General features: G+C 40.8%; 1 protein-coding gene across 2 annotated transcripts in view; it reads left to right on the forward strand.

Moving 5' to 3' along the window:
• The window catches only part of grin2aa (glutamate receptor, ionotropic, N-methyl D-aspartate 2A, a), a 187,072-nt gene extending 175,708 nt beyond the window's left edge, over positions 1 to 11,364 (forward strand). For both annotated transcript variants that reach the window (XM_074655240.1, XM_074655239.1), the window contains 2 exons: positions 963 to 1,201; positions 3,107 to 11,364. In XM_074655240.1, the coding sequence (XP_074511341.1) occupies positions 963 to 1,201; positions 3,107 to 5,071 (2,204 nt within the window). In that variant the 3' untranslated portion in view covers positions 5,072 to 11,364. The remainder of the gene's footprint in view (positions 1 to 962; positions 1,202 to 3,106) is intronic.
• Positions 11,365 to 23,009: the final 11,645 nt, after the last annotated feature.

Below are 23,009 nucleotides of genomic sequence, written 5' to 3' on the forward strand. Positions count from 1 at the left end.
TCTTTCTATAAAGGATCTCTGGTGCTTGGAAACACTACCGCTTCTGTCCACAGGGACCGCCAAAATCAACACAAAAGGAAAGTTCCTCATAGTAACTTTAAAACAAATACAAATTTAAAATGCAAGTACACATCCGCTTTTACAGGATGTTTTTTATGTACAAACACAGTAACTAAGTTATTCTAAATGTAAATCTATGTCTCATATAATGTAGTATCAGAGTATGGACATACTGTATGTCTACCATTAAAATTTAATTGGCTCTTTAATAGACTGTATATAAGAAGTGGATTTAGTCACTGTGATGTCACCCATTAGTTTGTGGACTGCCATTTTGAAGCCCTTCTAGTTTGGCATTTTGGCCGTCACCATCTTGGTATTTTAGAATTAGAAGTGACATGAGAGGGTGGAGCTACGTACAACCAAACTCTGAATAAGACATTTTCAGGCGACCAAAAAGGTTATAATTAACTTTCATGTACTGAAATCCCGATCTGAAAGAGCCACAGTTGTAAGAAGAAAACACGGACAACTCCCAGACCGGACAACGCCGTGGTAGCGACCTGTCAATCACAAGGTAGCCACGCCCTAAGGCATCCCCAGCTTTATGGTCTATTTTACTCTAAATGGGACCATAATTTACTAAATGAACATCAGGCTGTATTGAAGAAGACTTGAAACTAGCGATTGAGACCATAAACTCATGTTTACAATGTTTACTGAGGTAATAAATCAATTTAGAAATAGGCTCATTTTCTCATAGACTTCTTTACAATCAGACTTCTTTTTGCAACCAGAGGAGTCGCCCCCTGCTGGCTATTAGAAAGAATGCAAGTTTAAGGCACTTCCGCATTGGCTTCACTTCTCAGACCCAAAGGTTGCCCACCAGTTGAGGCTTTCTCGAACCCCAATGAGCTGTTCAGTAAAGGATTTGAGCCTCTCTCTGTTCTTTTGCTTTTCAGGTGAGATGGAGGAACTGGAAGCCCAGTGGCTGACAGGAATTTGCCACAATGAGAAGAACGAGGTGATGTCCAGTCAGCTAGATGTGGACAACATGGCTGGGGTCTTCTACATGCTGGCCACGGCCATGGGGCTCTCCCTCATCACCTTTGTCTCTGAGCATCTCTTCTACTGGAGGCTTCGGTACTGCTTCACTGGGGTCTGCACCGGCACACCCGGACTTCTTTTCTCCATCAGTCGGGTAAGGACCGGCTTGTTTATAGAAGGTGTATGTTTGCATGTACAGGCACATTCTACAAGCATTCTTTAGCCTTTGTAGGGCTTGGGAGAACAAGAAACCTGCTACAGCTTTACACAGAATTTAGTTTTTAATCAAAACAACGGTCTTAAATTTGGCCCAATAGTCAACTCACAGAAACAGGCCATTGAGTGTGTACTTATGCGAGTTTGTGGCTGTGTGAATATCTGGGCCTGAGGTGGTCTGACTGGGTTAACAGTGGTCGTGTTCAACGCTATAAGGTGGAACGAAGCTCTGCAACTATACTGGGGGTTAATGCTGCATTATTGGGGTCAGGCAGGCCTATCGTGGTCCTATTTTCTATCAGCGTTACAAGAGAGCAGAGCAAGTATGAACACGAGCACACAGAAATTCAGAGGAAGAGAGCTACTATTAAACTAAGAAACTGAGCGAAGCAAGGGGGGGAGGGCTGCACAAAGGAGGACAGGGATGTAGACGGGAGGGGGGATCACGAGGCAGCCCTGCATATCGACAAAAATAGATCCTAATTGCAGCATGTTTTTGGGTGAAATCACGGCAGCCCACGCTAAATCAATCTATTCTCTCTCATTCTGTTCTGAAAGGTCAGCATTCTCCCTTGTTGTGTGTGAGAACAGAAGACATGGACGTGCATCCCTAAAAGCACTGCAGTGTCTCTGCACTATTTTCGAGGCTGACTCTGTTTTCAAAGTTAACAGAGGGGGGTAGTGAGGAGACAAAAACTTTTAGAGAAGATAAAGTGAAGTACTTGATTTCAGAGCCATTCTCAAGAGTGATTTAGGGCTAAAGACATCCTTAATGGCCTACATTGTGTTGATAAGCTTCACAAAATGTGTGCTGAACCAAAAAGCACTTTGAATTTGTTACCGTGATGAACGCTTTTTAAGGATGTATTTGTGAGCTGGGGAAATGGTTAGGGGAAAAAATTGCCTTTGTTCTTTGAACCGTCAAATGAGAGCTCTGTGTTATTACTGTTAGGTGTTACTTATGTTGGCAGCTCTTGTTTGGCTGTTAGTCCAAATAAAAAGACTGTCTTTATTAGCCTCCCTCACAGTTGTAGTAATGCTAATTTATCTTGTTTCCTCTCAAAAAATGTCACGCCTGGAGTGCGTCTGAGGGAGGCTCGGGGCATAGAGCTGAGAGATACTGTATTGCAATCAGTTTGTCATGTTTTCAGGTCATTGTTGATTCAGGTTATTTTGTTTGGATGAGTTCTACTAACTGTAAGAAACTGGTACACCTTTGCAAACAGTTTTACTGCTAAATCGATGGAGCATTGCATCCTATTTGGTCTATGTGTCCCTTTTAGAATACTGGTGGGGCTAGAGACTGCATATAGCCTGGTTGGGTTCATTTTTGAGCAACATTCTGTGGGTGTTTTTTGTCGTCCTGGTGTTTATGATTAATTTTGAATCCTTTTTACTTAAGAATGAATTATGTGTTTTTTACTGCACCATCCTCTTATATCAATCATACATGGTTGTTCAGAAGATTCATATCTTAAACACAGCAAATTCACATCTTTACTGAGTTGCGCAGTTTGATTTTCTTTATAAACTGAACAATGTTTCAGAGGAAATGAAAGGAAGCCTAATTTAATAATGTTTCAAGTTTGTGTTCATGGTGATAAAAGACCAATTTCATAAATTCAATAAAACATACAGACCACAAATATGTTTGGCCAGAGTAGATAAGTAATAATTATTTTGTTTGTCTCTCTCCATTTCTCTCTCAATCCCTCTTTACATTCGATTCTCCCTCTCCTCCATTTTATGCCTTTCCATCATTTTTTGTCCGGCTACCCTTCCTCATTTTGTATATGACTTCCCCTCCTCCATTCCACTTGGCCATCCATATGTCACCATGCAGGGAATCTGGAGTTGCATCCATGGAGTCCACATTGACATGAAGAAAAAGTCAGATCTGGACTTTAGCCCCCAGGACAAAATGCTTAAGCTCATTAAATCAGCCAAACATATGACCAACATGTCTAACCTGGGTGGCTCCCACATGAACTCGCCCAAACGGGAGTTCATGCACTCAGCTGGTCCCATGATCATGGACATGATGGCAGAGAAGGGCAACTTCATCTATGCTGACAACCGAAGCTACGCTCCCAAAGATATGATCTATGGGGACACTGGTGACCTGCAGTCTTATCTTGCTAACCGCCACAAAGACCACCTGAACAACTACATCTTCCAGGGAGGCCAGCATCCTCTGACCCTGAACGATGCCAATCCCAACACCGTTGAGGTTGCAGTGACTGCCGACTCAGTCCAGTCCAACGCCAAGCCGCCCCGGACCCTGTGGAAGAAGTCAGTGGACACGCTTCGTTCGGTGCCTCCCGGACCCCCTCCGATGCCTGACATGCTGATGCCAGACCCACGAATGTCGATGAAGACGCAGCGCTACCTCCCCGAGGACGCAGCCCACTCTGACATCTCCGACTGTTCCAGCAGGGCAGCCTCCTACAAGGACCCAGAAAACAACAAGCACCTGAAGCCCAAGGACAACTTAAAAAAAAGATCTGTTCCGTCGAAATACCCAAGGGACTGCAGTGAGGTGGAGCTGTCCTACTTAAAAACTAAGCAGGTCACCGGTGTACCCAACCAAACCGGGAGAGGAGTAGGAGGAGAGAAAATTTACACTATCGACTCAGACCGAGAGCTAAGCTTGCACTCAGACCCCATTCACTACCGTGAGAGTCGCGGCCTCGCTGCAGACGATTTGGATTATCCCGAGATTTACTCCGACCACAGTGACAACTATCGGAAGTGTGAGCAGCCCATCATTCATCTGAACTCCTCGCCTTTGCATCACACCGACTCCGATCTTCTACCAGACCCAGCTTACTCTAAACACTACAGCATGAAAGAGAAAAACATTGTCATGTCCCCACATGAAACCATTGATCGCTACAAACAGACACACTGCCGTTCCTGCTTGTCCAAAGTGCCCACTGGCTACCCACCAGTAGGGCCGTACACACCTGCTGTACCTGTTGCAGCTTCTGCCACACGCTCACCCTATAATCGGTGTGAAGCATGCCTCCACACAGCCAACCTGTATGACATTAGTGAGGACCAGCTCCTTGCAGACCCCTTGGTCAGTCCCACCTTGCACCACCAACAGCAGCAGGAGCCAGACGAAATGTTTGGTCTGTATTGGCCACAGACAGATGGGCCGCATGTTCAAAAGAGAAACCGCTTGAGGCTGAGTCGGCAGCACTCCTTTGACAACATCATGCTAGAAAAGCCCAAGGATGTAGACCTGGGTCGACCGGCGCGCAGCGTCAGCCTCAAGGAGAAGGATCGCTTCTTGGACTCCGCATCTGACTCGCACTACGCGAACCTCTTCGGCATGCGTCCCTACTCCGGCAGACTGTTTGGCACTGGATCCAAATCGATGATGTTTAACCACAACCTGGAGGAGAGCAAGAGGAGCAAGTCCCTGTACCCGGCCCATGGCTCGGATAACCCTTTCCTCAGCCACTCGCTGAGGGATGACACCAGCAGCAGACTGGTCCATGGGCGTAGCTCCTCTGATATTTACAAACAGCTGGCGGTGGCCTCGCCTGCAGCGGTCGTCGGAGCGCCCCCCATCAAAACACGCAACGATGCGAACAATCTCCGCTCTTCCGTTAAGTCCACCACTTCATACTGCTCACGGGACGGGCGGATAGCCAATGACATGTACAATAAAGAGCATGTGATGCCTTACTCAGCCAATAAGACTAGTGCATACCCGGCCCCACGTGGCGTCCTAAACTCAGCCCAGTTCAGCAATAGACGGGTGTATAAAAAAATCCCCAGTCTGGAGTCAGATGTTTAGTTGACATAAGAAATAATGTGTTCTCTCCTCCTTACTGCTCTCTGGGTTTGTATTATAATTTATCAACTATGTTATCCACCAAGGGATGCCATAGCCACATTTTTCTTCTTCTCTTCGACATTGTAATCCAAAAGAACTCGTGCCCACTTGGGTATGACGGTACTACTACTACTACTACTCTCTTTGCAGATGATATCACCATTTTTGTCCATCCTCTGCCATGTACCAATGAGTTGGCTGCATGGCCAGCACGCTGCCATAAGGTATCCTGGTGTAAAGGAGAGGGGAATCATTTACCCCGTAGGTTTTAAAAAGGTTTAGGAAATGGCATAGTCCCATTAGTGGGACGGAGAAGGCCTTAGTTACAGTAAAGGAGGACTCCTACAGGCGTTGTTGGGAAGGAGGCAGTTGATTTGTGATGGAAATGTGTGAGGAAGTGGAGAGGTGGATGGGAGAAATTATATGAGAGGGGAATTAGAGGGAGAGAGAGAGAGAGGAGAAAACCCCTCCTCCTTCCCCCCCTTTTCCTTTCCACCTCCACTGTCAAGCTTGCGGCTCGCTAGTTGAGGAGAACAGGCCTGACAGAGAGACCAGATGGGCACGTTTGATGTCGCGGCCAGACATGGAGGCGTCCCAGGAGGGCAGAGGCGTCACAGTGAGCTAGTCCAACGGTCTGCTGCTTGTTACTCTGACAAATATGGCCACCGAGACACCTGGCAGTGCAAGAGGAGAGAGAGGGAGAAAGGAGATGGGCGGCTTAATGGCACAGAGAGGAGCCTCCAGTAGTTTTTGGCAGTAAGCTATCGGTGTGCTTGGTCAGAATTTGGTTTTGTATGTTAAGCCCATGCTAAGGGACATGATAGTGACGAGAAGCTGAGAGTAATGTAGGTGCTATCAATGAATAATGTTTACAGACTGACAGATAAAAAAGACAAACTGACGAAATGACTGATAGAAGGACACACGAGCAGGGAAACCTGAGGCAATTGATGGGCATTTCATTTATGGCTCTGCACATAGAAAAATAATTGCAAAGTATTGCTTTTTTATTCTATTAAACTATAAGATTTATTAGGGATTCTGGCATCCGGATCCCCCTATGTAGGATTTTAGTGTTTGCTTATTTGGTAGCACAATAGCCATTAGTTTTAAAACCTCTCTCCCACATTTGCTTTTGAAAAAAGCATAGCTTTCTGAAAAATGCCATCAAGAGTAGTAGATTATTTTGCATGTGTTGATTTGTTTCTGTGTCGGAGAAGACAAAATACACACAAAATACACTCTCAGACACGTATTTTACATGTTTTTTGAAAAAGGGACTGTGTCTCGCGAGATATGGTGGATGGATACTTGTACAATCGAAACCTTTATCCTTGAACTTTGTGCTTAGTAAGTCAGTGTAAATCAGCGTCATCCTGCTGCAAAAGAGCGAGAAAATGGCGGAAGGGAAGAGAGCAAAGAGGATATAAACAAGGGTGAGAAAAAGATGAAATGACAACTGTGTCCACCACCACCACCTTGTCTGAGTCGGGGATGGGGTGGGCGCTGATGTGTTTTTGTCTTTTGACCTCCCTGCCACTGAGAAACAGGGTATTAGCTATAAAAAAAACACTGACGATTCCTTCCTTCTTTCTTCCTTCCTACTTCCCTTCCTCGATCAACATGACACATCACTTGAGTGTTGGATGACTATAGAAATACTTCACTTTATTTCTTTTGTTTTTTTGTAAAATGGAACCTTGGTTGGTTGATAGGTACAGCAGTAGCAGTGCTATCTAATCACTGGGGATTGTGTTAACAACTATTGATCATCAATTACTGTTGATCCACTGTCAACCAGGGCTCTTGAGGATCTGAAGACTACTTGAGATGGATCCCTTGTTTACCTACATAGTGTTGTTTGGGTGGGGTGTGGGATGGGGTGGGCGAAGCAAGATGGAGAGGGATGGAGCCGGCGAGGCTCCACTGTTATGTGCTCATCAATCATGTATCCATCTTAGTGTGGAGTAAGTTGTGTAAGGTGTGTGCATGGCAGAACTCGGGGTAAGCTTGAAGTCTTAACCAGAACTTTTGGTTCCTAAACTGATTGTTTATGCATTTCTTTGTTCTTTTTTGATAACACTTTGCAGAAAAAGACTTGCACATGCACATTCTTCCATGTCCACGCGTGCCCACGAAAACACTTTTTTTTTGTAGCATTATGTTGTACAAGTTGTACAGTTAAAAGAAAAAAAAAAAAAAATCATGTAACCATCTTAACTGATTTGCTTGATTGATTGGATTCACAAAGCCAAATTGTATCAAATAAAATACCTCAGGATGATTCTGTGCGTTTTGGGGGAGCTTCAACAGTAGCAACAGAACAGGATGCGGCGCAGATTTTTTTTTTTTTTGTAGAAAAAAACCTTTATAAAGAAAAAAAAAAGAAAGAAAAACAACAAGATTTATAGCGGCCGCAAAGCAGAATCAAACTTTTCTCCTTTTGATGTTTACCAGTCCTAGGTCTTCCAGTTCGGCACTTTGCCCGAACTCATGCAACCCAAGTAAAGAGAGAAGAAGAGGAAGAGAAGGAGGGATGACGGTTAGAGGGCTTAGATCGCTCAGTGAGGGGTGTGTTGCGTGCACCCTTGACACAATGAAGGATGTTACTTGAACGTCCAAATTTTTAAAAGCTACCCTCAAACAGGAATCTCTCTCTTTTCTCTCCATGCTTTTTAATGGCAGCCGACTGCATTAGCCAGTGTTTCGAATTGAAGCTCCATCTCTAACAACCACGGTCATATCGCCCTTTTCTACTCTTGGAATACTGCAGTGAACCTCTCCTTGCTTCCCAAATCAGCTTACCCAATGTTGACTGACGAGCAACATTTGTCTTTTTTTGCATCTTATCTGCATATTTATTATTATTATCATATTTATCTCCACATGCTGCTTGCGTGAGCTGACAAGTGAACAATATGCACATGTAAAAAAAATATCAAACGGCACCCTCGCGTTTTATGAACTCATGACGATTTGTTCTATTTGTTCTACTTTTACAGAACTGTCATGTAAACTGATGCTGTTTTATGTTCAAACACACACACACACACCACACAAACACACACACACACACACACACACACACACACACACTCAGACACACCCTTGTGATGACAACCCTGCTCTTTTTAATGACAAAAATGTATTTTAATTACATTTAATGATAAATAATGAGGTGATGGCATGCAACCCCAGATGTAACAATTTTAATGTTTTATGTTTCTTTATTTTTTTTGTTTGTTATTTTTGTTATGATGTTATGATCACTAATGCGTTGTAACCAGGTGTGAGTATATACATATTTGAGAGAAAAAAAATTATCTATGTTTAAAACAATGAAGATGCTGCTGCTGTTTTGGGGGAGAAGGCGAGGACCTGACTCTAGTGCAACTTCCTCATTGGCCGACGGGTCATTATCAGGCCACGTTCTGCCCAATGGGGTCGTGGGTCAGGGGTCAGGGCTTGGTTCGGTATGGCGGGACATCCTTGCTCTTCCTCCAATGGCAGGTGAGAATTACTGTATCACCAGCTCTGCTTCTCTCTTCCCTCTCCTTCATGTGTAGTCAGGACTTCAACTGTAAAGAAGATAAAAGAAAAAAAGCAACCCTCTACTTTGAGTCTGCTATCCCTCCAAAGATACGAGACCTCTTTCTTTATGGTTTGCTGTAAGAATAGAGCTTTTTTTTAAACTAATACTTCCTCAAAGACTTTTAAGGAACTATTTTGAATATATTTAGAAATGACACCTGTATACATCGCTTGTAAATTCATACTGGAATACATCATCATGGAGAATTATAAATGATAAAGAGTAAAAACAATATTTTTTGTGTGAATTTCACAGGAGCTCTTCTGTACAGTGGCACTGTTTCTCTATCTCTCTCTCTTTCTATCTCTCTCTTTCTCTCCCTCTCTCTGTAGAGCGACTAGAATAAAACTTCACCATTCACAAGGTTTGCTGTCCTGTCAAAATTCACAATATACACACCAGGCTCCGTGTCTGCCTCGCCTTATAAGACAGTAATCGCTTTTGTCAGTTGATGCTGACGGATTATTTCACAGGTAATGAGAAAAAAGTGCTGGCTGACTTTCCATTGACTCCATTTATTTTTTGCAGCTGAAGATATTGCTTTTACCCTCAGTACACCAGTACACATTCAGTAGGAAATACAATTATTTATTTTTTTTTTATCATGAAGATCATAAGCTCTGAAGAAGCCCTGCTGCCTAAATCTCATGAAATCCTACCTCTATACACCGATCTAAAAGTGCACCTATTCCGACTATTTTTTAATGCATTTTAATAATGGAATTTTTGATCCCTTTTTGTTAAGTGGATTGTACCTAATCTGCCTTTCAGGTAAGATATACATGTCCACAATTACCGCAAAGCAGGAGAAGCCAGAACATAGATGAATAAAGCTATTTTTTATATTATATACAGCTTTTAATTTCCAACTATACAAATTAATATACGTTAAAATATTAATTTACTTCAAACCTATTATCAGATATAAAGTTGCTATTGGTCAATTCTGCAAAACCCTGAATTACATCCGGTGACAACATTTTTGAATGCTCAATGCCAGTGTTTTTATGCCTCAATGCCAGCGTTAGCCATGGGTGGAGGAATTATGATTTTAGGTTGTCTGTTCGTCTGTCAGTCCGTAAGTATGTACGAACCATTTTCATGAACGTGATATCTCATGAACACCCGGAGGGAATTCCTCGAATTTGGCACAAACGTCCACTTGAACTCAAGTATGACCTGAATTTTGGTGTTCAATGGTCGTTTGTGCCAAATTTAACGTTTGATGGCGGTCAAAGGTCTTTGTGACTTCACAAAACACATTTTTGGCCATAACTGAAGAATTCATATGCTAATTATGGCAATTTCACACAAATGTCTAATAGGTTAAAATGATCAAGTGATGACATACAAACGCAAGACAGTAATTCTGTTTTTTATTATTATTCAGTTCTATGACATCCATGCATGGGAACTATGATTTGGTTATGTTACGGTTAGGGAAAGATTATGGTTATGTTTTGTTTTTAAAAACCATGTAACAAAATGTGACGGGATTCAGTTGGACACATTGCATGCCCACCGGCTACCTGCACCTCCACAGGACATACTACTTGCTGGTACTGAAAAATGGCATTAGATGTAATTAGTGTGTGCAGAATAATCCAATAAGAACACTGTATATTTCCTTGTAATACTGAACTGTTAATGGACACTTCACCATGATGGAGGATGGTACTTGCTCAGTCAGTAATGTCAATCTACCAGCCGCAGGTTAAAAGTGCATTTGAGTGTTTGATCTTTCAGTCACTTCTATTCCTTTTGTCTCATCAGAACTACACTTTCTTTACAAGACCTAAACCAAACCAAAGCTTCTTTAACTCCTCAGTTTTATCAACCATAGCTGAGACATTAGATTTTTAAACATGCAGCTCTGGCATCTATATAACTCAAAAGACTTTTGTTTCTTTCCTTTATAATTCAAAGTGGACTGATGATGTTACCATAGATAAATGTGATGGGTTTTGTATATCTTGTTGGCTCTGCTGAATTGCTCCGCCTGCATGAAGCAGGCTACTGCAAATATTTTCTCTGATACCAAAGAAACAATTGTTATGGGAATGACCAATAACAGTGGGAACATTAACTTATAGTGTATTTCAATGTTTCTGTGGAAATGCAAAATGTACAAAAAGTTTCATTCTCCTGTTTGTACTGTATGTTGTTAGTTTCATGTGCACAGGAGATGGTACAGGTGTAAGTGATGCCAGAGAAACCTTTTGGCTGTGACCGAATACTGACCTGCCACACTTTGTGAGCGTGTGTGCGCGCGTGTTCCTGTGTGTGTGTGTGTGTGTGTGTGTGTGTGTGTGTGTGTGTGTGTGTGTGTGTGTGTGTGTGTGTGTGTGTGTGTGTGTGTGTGTGTGTGTGTGTGTGTGTGTGTGTGTGTGTGTGTGTGTGTGTGTAACGGAGCATCAAGAGGCCATTTGGGCTACAGCTACATTTACCATCTGCCACATTCCTTCTTTCCTTTCCTCATGCCTTGCACCTCTATCTCTACAGTATCTCTCCTTCTACATATCCATTATATTCCATCTGTTTTCCTCCTTGCATGCACCATTTTGCTTTCTTATGAACACCTTTCGCTTCCTCCGTAATCATCCTAAGTGCCACTCTGTTTTTCTTATTACTTCTATTTCCCATCTCCGCCGCTCTTTTTACCCATTTCTCTTCAACTTTCTCTTCCAGTAAATAAATATGAAGAAAAAAAAAACACTAGTGGTTTGATCACTTCTCTTCTTCTCTGTGGGGCAGCTAAGCTGAAATATTCATAACAATTGTGCATTTTGCGCTTAAAGCAACATATTTGGCAGAGATATAGGTTTATATGTCATGAAAAGATAAAGATATCGGGGCGCTGTAAATTTGGCCCCTTTAAAATCGCTGCCAAATAGGCGCTAAATGTTTCAGAAAACTGATTTTATGAGTCTTAATGATTTCCAAGATGTGTTCAAGATGATTAGATTAGATGTCAGAAGATTACAGACATGTTTTTTTTCCTCTTTATTTTTTAAGGGTGCTTTTTAAAAACTTTTAACCTGAGAAAAATGTGAAAACCAAATAAAAGGAGCATGGTCAATTCAGGGTCAAAGTTCACCCCATTACCTTTATGATAAAATGACAACCAATACACCTATAGAACAGCAGGATCTTCAGCTTTCCATGACTATATTTCTCTTTTCGCACAACTACACATAGCTTAAATAAAAACACATAACAACACATAGCTTCGTAACAACATATGCGGCAGTAACGACAACGTTCATAACTGACGTTGAAGGACAGCTCTGTTACATCAATAATGCTTCAATTTAACTGTAAGTATAATATTTCACTTTGCTGGACGTAATTTATATTTTTAATTAATTCAGACTTTGATTCTCACAAACCGTTGTTTTGGTTACATGAGGTTGGCACGGGTTACCATGGTTACACATGTCCAACCGGCAAGGAGGCTCTCAGGAAGTGATGACGTAAATTACTACTCAGTGTGTCTGAAAAGATACATACTACTGTTTATTCACACAAAATGATAGTACACCTATTGAGTATGTAGTGCAAAGTATGCAATTTCGGACAAAGCCATAGCTTCATAAAAACACATAACACATAGCTCCATATCAACACATAGCTTAAATAAAAACACATAAAACATAGCTTCATATTAACACATAGCTTAAATAGAAGCATAACATATAGCTTCATAGCAACACATAGCTTAAATAAAAACACACAATAACACATAGCTTCATAGCAACACATAGGTTCATAACAACACATAGCTTAACCCCTTGCCATTCCGAACTCTTTTTTTAGGGGGAAATGGATGGGGAACAGGGGACTTGTAGAAGTGTAGATAAAAAGTTAACAATTTACTATATGTCACATCGAAGTGGTGTACATCATCTGAAATCTGGGAAGATTAATGTAGAGTGTGTGTCAAGTTGTTCTAGTCACTAGTAAGAAAATAAAAATAAATAAACTAATTAATTCAATTAAATTGTGAAAGTGTATCAGGGCTTAAAACATGATGATACTGTATGGGTTTGTGATGGCAATTCCCATGCTCTATTATGTCAGTTTTTATTTCTGTTTAAAAGCTTTTAAAAAGCACCCTTACAAAATAAAGAGGGAACAAAAATATGTCTGTGATCTTCTGACATCTGATATCTGATCTAATCAGCCTGAACACACCTTGAAAATCACCAAGAGTCATAAAATCAGTTTTCTGCAACACTTTGGAATATTAAGCGTTTATTTGGGCTTATATTTTGAAAAATGTCTGCCAAGGCCCTCAGGCCCTGAATTAGTAGTGCCCCGCTATCGATATCTTTTCACAACATATAAACCTACATCTGTGCCAAATGTGTTGCTTTTATCGCAAAATGCGCAGTTGTTGTGCTTAACTGCCACGCTATTACTGGTAGTTGCTGAAAGGTAATTTCAGAACAGCACTCACATTATATATTGCTGCAAATTTTCAGAGTGTATTCACTTGCTGATGTTGACTTCTAGTGGTGTGAAACATGCAGGTAGCACACTATTTGTGGACTGCTTGATGTCTCTTGAAATTCTTCAGGAGATGCATTCATGTGGCTGCAAAATGATTTTCCTTTTTATATTTCATTATTTTGAAGATCACCATACTCATGACCAAAAAGATTACACAAATAGAGTATAGATCAGACCTAAAAGAGGACTCTCTTTGGTCAGTCAGTAGAACTATGGTGAAAGTCTCCAGACTGAAAGCTTGGCTTTTATAGTAATATTAAATGATTGCATTCGTGAAGTGTGAAGAGCCTTTGTTTTCTCCAGTATTTATGTTTCATAAAATGTATTGATTTTAGGGAAGGTCCGCAAGATATGAGGTTGTTTTTTTCAGTTGAGATAAAGTGTGCTCAAGTAAAGTCAGAGCAGAAGAGCTCCCAGCAAACTATCTCAGAAAATGACTAAATGACATGACACATGATGCTCTCGTGGACTACCTCCCTTCAGCTATAGCTCTTTGTGTTAAGAAGAAAACGTATTAAACCAGTAGTAGTATGCGATTCTGAATGTGTTATCTGATTGGTAAAAAGCCAAAATGGCCACATTTCAGAGATCTTAAAGCTTGGTCTTCATCCCATTTAATCACTTCTACCCCAGTCAATCGTTGGCCTTCATTTCGGAGAGGGATAACGGGGCTTACTCATCATCATTTTTCGCTGATGTTCCAGTTCAGATGCGGAGCCACCCCGTGACGAGTGTGGACACCTCGCTTAGATGGTGGTTGGAAGGTGTGTCTATGTGTGAGAGACAGCCCGAGAGATAGCCAGAGGCACAGAGGAGGGGCAATAATTGAAATGGGGGGGTGTCATTCATCAGATCACACAGAGGCAACAACAGTGTGGTTTAAGTGGAGTGGTGCAGAGGATTCTGTGTGTGTGTGTGTGTGTGTGTGAGAGCGTGTTTGCGTGAGCGGTTGTGTCAGCCAGCTCGACAGAAAGACTGTGGCAGATCATTCTTCTTCTGCGGAGGGGCAGATGAAAGAAAGAGAAGAGGGAGAAAAGAGCACTCGTTTATTTTGTCATTTTCCATTCTCCTCTTTGGTCGTCAGAAAATCACCTCCCATTTGATACCCACTTGGTTGGACTAAATCAGACAGATGAAGCCTCAGATAAACTTTGGAATGCATTTCTGAAAAGAGTGAAGACTTGTGGATTTTGTCTTGGAACCGCATCAGGAAGAGATCTCTTAGGGCAGCAATACGCCATTGCAGCGTCGGGTCTGCCAAATCCAGAGAAGAAGAAAGATGAGATCTCTTCACAGCCAGTACGGACAGAAGAAACATTTCACAATCACCAATTACTCTTTCAATGCACTGTACATATAGAGAAGTTATTATTGTATTGAGATATTGTATTGAGAACCTTTTTTTTTTTTAAAAAACACTCAACCTTAGACCATCAGACTTCTAGGATGGTGTTGGAATATTCAAGGTGGTAGTTTCTGAGTGTTTGTCATTGCAATTTTTTGGCCAGAATTTACAACTCCCTGCAAAAATGTTTTATAGTAATGTTTATTGTAAATACTACATAGGTGCATGGTATTCAGTTGAGAAAAACAAAACCTAATGTAAGCTTTAATTCTTATCTCATGATTAGGACTTAACCTATGGAAAATAACTATTATTACAGGTATTGAACAAAACACAAACAAATTTAATTAAATGATAAATTGCATAATTATAAGAAATGTATACTATATATTGCACATACCACTGTATCTGATAATTATGACAATGATCTTATGATTATCAACGTAAGTGAATAATGCAACAACAAATACATTTTGATTATAACCCCCTAAATAATGTTTATATACGGTATGTAATTGTGACTTTTAGAGCAACCTAAAAACTAAAAACACCTAACTGTGTTTTGTGTGCCATCTAAATTACACATTAACATCAACGGCTCCCAGACGCTCAAACCAAGAACCAAATAAAGGCAATTAAATCAGTCGTGTTTTCTCAGCTGGCAGCGATTCTTAACCATGGTTTTAATGAGAAGTTTGGGAGAAATAATCCCAAACCAGTATACCAGTAGATATAACTACTGTTGTAATAAATGGAGTAAGCTCCTGCAGTTCCTAAAACACTGTTTAAATGTTTGGTCTCTGTGCAGCAAGGTTAAAATGTTTTCCAGAGGGCATCTCATCCTGCTAATCTGATCTAAAATGTACAATAGGGGTATTTTGCTTTCTTTTTCTGAGGCCGTTTTAATTAATTATTTAACTATAAAACACAGAATTATGTTGACACTGCATATTGTATATGTATAATTTGTCAATTTAAAACTTTTATATAATATTCCACATGCCACACATTTTATTCTGCAGACCTCTCCCTCTAAAAGCTAAAGAAGTGTGTTTGTGCGTGGTTTAAGCTTTAACACACCGGCTGTTTTATGTAGGGGTTGACATTTTCTTTTACTTGGTACTTATAATTTCTGTATCTTAAAGCTACACTAACGACTACAAATTATGACGACATACAAGCAATATTCACACAGACTTTATAAAATGTAATTGAAAAGGGGATTTAAACGCTCTCCCCTAAAGTGTCAGAGTTATTTCTTGACTGGTCATTTTAATTTCACAGGAATTGAATGAGCCTGTAGGGGTCTTGGCCCTTGTTAATATTGACCCGCGCTCACAGCCACTCTACTGAGGCTTTTTATTGCCACACTGATAGCAGTTTGTATTATCACCATAGTTAATTCCGGCTCAACTGTCTAAGTCAATTTATTGCAAGGTTGTGAACGGCTTGCAGAATTATTTTGCTTTGTATGTATTACAGCTAAGTTTAAGAATGACCATCGCCTAGGCGAAACCCATAAAAGAGTAATCATTTGACTTTGAAATACTTTGCTGGCACTGTGTGTGTCTTGGATGGCTCGCCAAACATTGGCTGCCCATTAAAAAATCACTCCGAGGCACTCTCTCTTAAACAATTAAAATGCCTTTATTGTAATGGCATAGTCATGTTAGACCTAAAAACAAACTCCACTTGGCTGCCCATTGTTTGGGTATAAGGACGACAATGGATTCTGATGTGTGACTCAGTAAAGAGTGCTGATGACGGGAGATGAAAGACAGATGGAGGAGAGAAATGGATGAATGAATGGATGCAGGGATCAAATGTTTTTGCCTTGTTAATGGATTTGGGATGCCACTCAGTGAGGATTGATGGCAGCTTGTTGATATCTGCTAACGGACGATGGAAGGCAGAAAGGAGGGACATACAGGGGTCGAAGACAGGTGGGAGGGGAGTGGAGGATGGAAAGAGGTAAAACATGGGATGTAAAGAAGACAATTTAAAGGACCAGTATCAATTAGAGGGAAGAAGAAACAAAACTCTACAGTTCTACCAATGAGCACTAGATGCTGACACCAAAAAACACCCAAAAACAACCAACGAAGGCAATCATTTTATCCAAACATATGAGGCTTCTTTTTGTGGTGAAAAAAAACATTGATTAAAAACACCAAACATATTGAAAATATGTCAAACAAATATCAATTTACCAGTGTTACAAGTTTCACACTGCCAAGTGTAGGGTTCAGACCTAAAGTTTATAGATTCTCTATATGATATCCAGAGCACTAATATAGCAGCACACAACTATTTGCAATGTAAAGATAAAGTGGAGTATAATGTCTACTTGAATGAAGTCACTCTCCCTCTGTGTGTGTTGTAATCCGAGCTTCTCTGTGCTTTGTTGATATCGGCGGGCTGGCCACGCGTGATTTCGGTGCATGTGAGTGTGTCCCACTGACTAGCTCACAGCTGCCGCTCTGCACTGCTCTCATATGGTGGTTACAGCTGATAACGTCGTCCCGACTAACGTTATCATCGCGGAAGCATAGCACCCGCCCTCCGGTTCCCTGTTAGCTCTGTCAGCGCTGTTGCCGTTGTTGATTAAATGCAAGCTGCCGGCTCAGCTGTCGCCATGTTGAGAACCGTAAGGAGAAAATGGATATGCTCCCAATTTTGCATTTAGCACCTTTAAGAAGTTAGGTTAGGGGGCATGTATATCAGGGTCTAATATCAGGGCTAATGGAGGTCATGAACTGAGACAGTTTGCATCCCAGATCTCGCATCTATGTTCGACTATAAACCAAAGTCAACACGTTAACTTCACATTTTAGAAAGCAACACTTTAAATGTTTCACGTTGCGTGTTTCTGTGTGTGGTGGGTTTACTGTAGCTGTCAGTTAATATTAATGAACTCTTAATCTCTGTGTTCTTTTGTGTGAACCCATGCATTATATATGTTTCATATTTGTAATAATGGGTGTGTGCGTGCGTGTGTGGAGCAGGTGGGCCATAAAATGTAAAATGCTGTTGCAATGCTATCTAACTCCATGATAACTTTTGTGTGATGACTGTGTGTGTGTGTGTGTGTGGGGCGGGTGTGCATGCGTGCGTGCGTGTGTGTGTGTGTGTGTGTGTGTGTGTGTGTGTGTATGTACGCGTGCATGTGTTATGTAATCTGTCTTCCCACTGTCTCCAGCTGTAATGTCAGTAATAAAGTTAATTGGGTCTTTGGTCCCCATGGCAAAACATTTCGATGGTGTGGGTGCGCGCGTTTGTGTGTGTGTGTATGTGTAGGTATGTGTGTTGTGTGTGGTGTTGGCTGGTTTGTCTGGTTTCAAATAATGCTGAGACTCTAATTCACCACAGGGGAAATCTTGATCGAGAAAGAAACAAAAAGCTTAGCTTGTGATTTGTGTCTTTATGAGGAAGGTGTGTGTGTGTGTGTGTGTGTGTGTGTGCGGATTCAGGAAACCTCCCTCTCTCAGTGTTAAGTCTTTATGACGTCTTTCAACATGTTGGATTTGCAAAAGTATTGAGTAACGCTAAATACTCTAAATCGTGTGTGTAATGAAACCATTCTCATTTTCTCTCACATAAATGAAGAACACATAGGTTACACACTCTTATGCTGTACAGGATGCAGTCGACTGAATTATTGGGGTTTATTTTACCAGTAACAGTTTATGACAGAAATGATGGAAGCTGCTGGCCTGCTGCAACAAGCAGGCTAAAGGCACTCCAAAGTAATAAAACTATTTGATGGAAAACTGCAAATCTACTATCTATTATTACCATCTACTGAAGCTATGGTAATAATGGAACTCCTTACCAGGCATACTAGTGCAGTACCTGTTCAAAACATGCCTGTTCAGAATGGCCCGAACGCTTGGCCTGTGGCACTGTATTGCTGCTTGCATCTTTCTCGAGAACCGCTCACAGAAACAACTTCACACTCGACACTGCGCTTCCGTGGGTTCGGAGCAATACACCCGCCACGACATAGTTGCATCACACACCAAAGTCATGGCAACTCAGAAACACCAGTGGAATACACTCTGGTTCATGGGTAGAAACACACCCAAATCACTGCTACTTATGGTCAGAAAAAAACAGTGAAATACACTGTGGTTCACGGGAAAAAACACCAGGGACAAACTTTGCTGTTAGTCAAGGTAGGCAACTTCCCCGAACTAACAGGGCCCCAAACAGCTATAGATTTATTATGATGTATAGATATGAGAAAATATTGAATCATGTTACTATTCTAACTTATTGTACCCCAAAATGTCTTACAAAAGCACTTAAATAATATGTAACTCAACTGTATAGCCTACTACTTACCTACTGTGTACTTCTGCTGTGCAGTATTAATTGTTTTGCTATTAATGGTTAGTAGTTTTCCTTCAGAAAAAGTTTTGAGTACTTCTACCACTGGCAATAACTACATTCCCAGTTAGAGAAAGGGTGAAAAGTAAAGCAAGAAGATGCTTGCCTGGGACCCCCAAATCACTAAATCCACCCTTGAAAAACACACCCAGGTTGTGGCTAATCATGGTCAGAAACATTGGGGGGAATACACTTAGTGGAGGTAATTTCCAAATCGGCATGTTAGTTTTAACATTACCACCGCGGTTTCAAAGAAGAGCATGGATTTAAGGCCCACTGCAGACAACATGCTTGACTTAGTCTACATAGCCCTGAAGCCCCGGCCCCCACACTACTGCACAGAGCGCTATCGCTTGTTTATTCAACATTTATTGTTATTGAATGTGTCACGTGTCCAAATTTGCACCAATTCAATTCAACACTGCATGTCCTTGAATCCCCAGCAATATTCCGGGCGAGTGTGAAGTAGATCGGATGAACGGTTTTCGAGATATGTGAAGGACACACACACATACATACATACATACATACATACATACATACATACATACAGCGTTTCCTTGCTTTAGAGTTAGATGAATACTGAGACAGCAGCACTTTAATGTACAGCTCCATATTAAACACAGCATTAAATGACACATTATGAGAATCAATAGTGTTAGTTAATAGTGTTAGTAGTGTAGTGATACACAGAATGAAACCAATAATTGGACTGTGTTTTACAATAAGATGGTAACACTTACACAGGCCGTATCTGGAGAATTTACTTATACTTAATGATATATGCCAGCCGAGGATATTGAGCTTCTATTATCCTCACACTGCGATTCAAAAGTGGAGGCTCATTGTGTTCCTTCAGTAATTAATAAAAGTAATTACCACTGAATGAGGCCATGTGCCTTCAGTCTATGAATCTCTAGTGCCACTGTTGTTTGAAGTATGACTGCGCTTCAGTTCTCATGCAATGATTAAGTAATTACAGAGAAATGAAATATAGGAAGCTAATTGCCACGAGCCAGGGATTGTCTTTCGGCTCGGTATGAGTCTGCAGTTTGTGAAACGCTGTAGCTTTGTGAGCGTGTCTTTGACCTGGAAACACCACGATTCCACTGCTTCACAACAATCCAAATTGCATCCCTGGGAAATGAAAAAAACAAAAAACAGATTACAAACTTTAATTTTATTGTCCTTTTATGATAAATCTCAACCATTTGATGAGATAAGAGAGGATGAGATTCAACTTTATGGAGGTGAAATGTGTTACAGTACATGTTTCAGCAGCACAGAGACAGCCTGAGAGGCTAGAAAACTAATAAGAACTATTTGAATGCATTTAAAATCAATTAAAATTAAATAGAAAATGAAAGAAATTGGAGAGGTGACATTACAACGCTATATACAACATTATAATAACTTAGACTATACAAGTGAATTGTGCAATTACTACAAAAGAAGTCCAGTAGTGCAACTTCGGCAGCCATGATTCGCAAACTATATACGTATATAGCTGTACATATATAGGAATACACCTATACTTATATATAGTTACAGTATATGTATGAAACAATACATATAGTAATATAATAAAGTATATAATGTCATATATGTAATATACACACACTATACAGTAATAATGCATTCTATGAAATATGTAAATCATAGAGAATTCCATGATGTAGGATAAAATATAATAATATAAAAGAACAATAATAACAATATAGTTGTAATGTATTATCATACGTATATTGATATAATGATTTAATACAATGTAAAATAAAGTAGTGTTAGATATGTAACTACTTCTTATACTACTACTCCTATAATTATAATAATAATACTGAAATCAGTTTGTTATAATTTGCAACATTAAGCAAATTGAATGAGATGGGGTGTGTTTATGTGTGTTTGTGTGGGACGGTGGGAGGGGATTATGTTGTTACTGCTGGTTTGGGCTGTTTCCACAGTTCCTGTTGTCTGCGTGAAGCCCTGTCTCGCACTTAGTCTGAGACTGAATGAGCTGCACATCTGCCACAGAAAGTTTGTCTAAAGACGATTAAAACATAACATTAAATACTGGCTTTCAGTTACGTTTTCAAAGAATGAGAAGAATATTCATACTTTTCATTTTTAACCTTAAATCGTGGAACCATGTGTTTACGATATGATGTTACAATTTGCATTCACTGTTCAGGACAAGGGCTGCACGGTGGTGCGGTGGTTAGCACTGCCGCCTCACAGAGGGTCGCAGGTTCAAACCTGGGTCTCTGTGTGGAGTTTGTATGTTCTCCCCATGTTAGCGTGGGTTTACTCCGGTTCTCCGGCTTCCTCCCACAGTCCAAAGACATGCAGATTAGGTTAATTGTTGACTGTAAATTGCCCGTATAGGTGTGAATGTGAGCGTGAATGGTTGTCTGTCTCTATGTGTCAGCCCTGTGATAGTCTGTGTCTGTCTATAGTCTTCACCCAATGTCACCTTGGATTGGCTCCCCACCCCCCCAACACATCCTACACCTCCAGGCTCGCGACCCTGAATAGGATAAGCGGTTATAGATAATGGATGGATGGATGGATGTTCAGGACCAGAGGGTGTCAGGGTGTCAGGGGTCAGAGACAATGTTGTTGGCCAGACTTAACATGTTATTATAATAGGCTGATTCATAGAGTTTCTCAAGTGGATGACCTACAATCTGTGAGAAGATTTTCATTTGTTGTTTGTACGGTTTATTCAAAACTGATCATTTTCAAAGCAACTGGTGTGATAAAAAGCTTTATTAAACCAGTGTTCCCATCCATCCATCCATCCATCCATTTTCTTCCTCTTATCCGGAAATGGGTCGCGGTAGCAGCAGGCTTAGCAGGGATTTCCAGATGTCCCTCTCCCCAGCAACGCTTTCCTGCTCTTCCTGGGGGACCCTGAGGCGATCCCAGGCCAGACGAGAGATAATCTCTCAAGCGTATTCCGGGTCTACCCCAGGGCCTCTTACCAGTTGCTTCCAGGAGGCCTCCCCCATCCATTTCATTTCATATAAAGATTGAGATTGTATTCAACAGCATTTTTATAGTCAAGTAATAGTTATGAAGAATGGAGCCATAATAGATCTACATGTCCTCGTTGTCTGAGAACAAAGACTTTGGTTGAAATATTCCCAACAAAAAATATATAACCTTGCTCCTTGTGTGTAAAACAAGTGTCATTAAGTGCCGCCTTGTGCACTTTCTGGACGTGATGTGGTGTGATTGTCTAAATCTGTTCTGGTTGTGTGATTACAACCCTTTGGGTGTAATATCACTAAGAGCTTTAAAGCCATACAGATTAACATTAACCTTCTCAGCGTCACCTCCAACACAGTCACAGACCTTTTCATTTGTCATACTATGCTACAGTCACACATCTGGGATTTCATTAGCCTGTAATAGACCAATCTAAAATATGACTTTTTTTCCCCTCTTCATTCATTTAACCTTTAATCAAACAGTTTAACCTTGTTGAAATGTAAAATCAATTTTTTTTCCACCCCCTCCATGGATAATGAGCTAAGAATGTAGCATCTATGTTTCTGTTTTATTCACTTGGGATTTCAAGTTTCTGTCCTTCATTATCCTCCTTATAAGGAATGAAATGGAATATAAAACATTGAATTCAAGATTGTCTGGTTATATAAGTCTATCACTTACATAAGCCTAGAACAGATAGCCCATGGCTGAGAATCCAACTGTTTGTTTAACAAAGTGATATCCGACTCAGAAAGTTGCCTTGGAGAAGATATTCCCTGACTCGAACTGCAATATGGACCACACACATCTTTCCTTTCCCCCACCCCCCCATGTAGTCCATTAAAAACTCCCTCGAACATCATCCTTCTGGCAGGGTGATATTAGCCTGGGGAAGCATGTCCTGGCTGACAGGAACAGGCTTGTTCCCCACAGCAGCCACTGTTTCCACCAACAGCTGTGTGTCCTGCTTTATGTGTCCTTGAGCAACACAGAAGCAGAGCTACCTGCTCCAGTTTCTGTGGGTGAGACAGCCTCAGCTAAATCACTAAACTTGTAAAAGCTAAGGC

Source organism: Sebastes fasciatus, chromosome 13 (genome assembly GCF_043250625.1).
Source record: "Sebastes fasciatus isolate fSebFas1 chromosome 13, fSebFas1.pri, whole genome shotgun sequence".
Lineage (NCBI taxonomy): Eukaryota > Metazoa > Chordata > Actinopteri > Perciformes > Sebastidae > Sebastes > Sebastes fasciatus.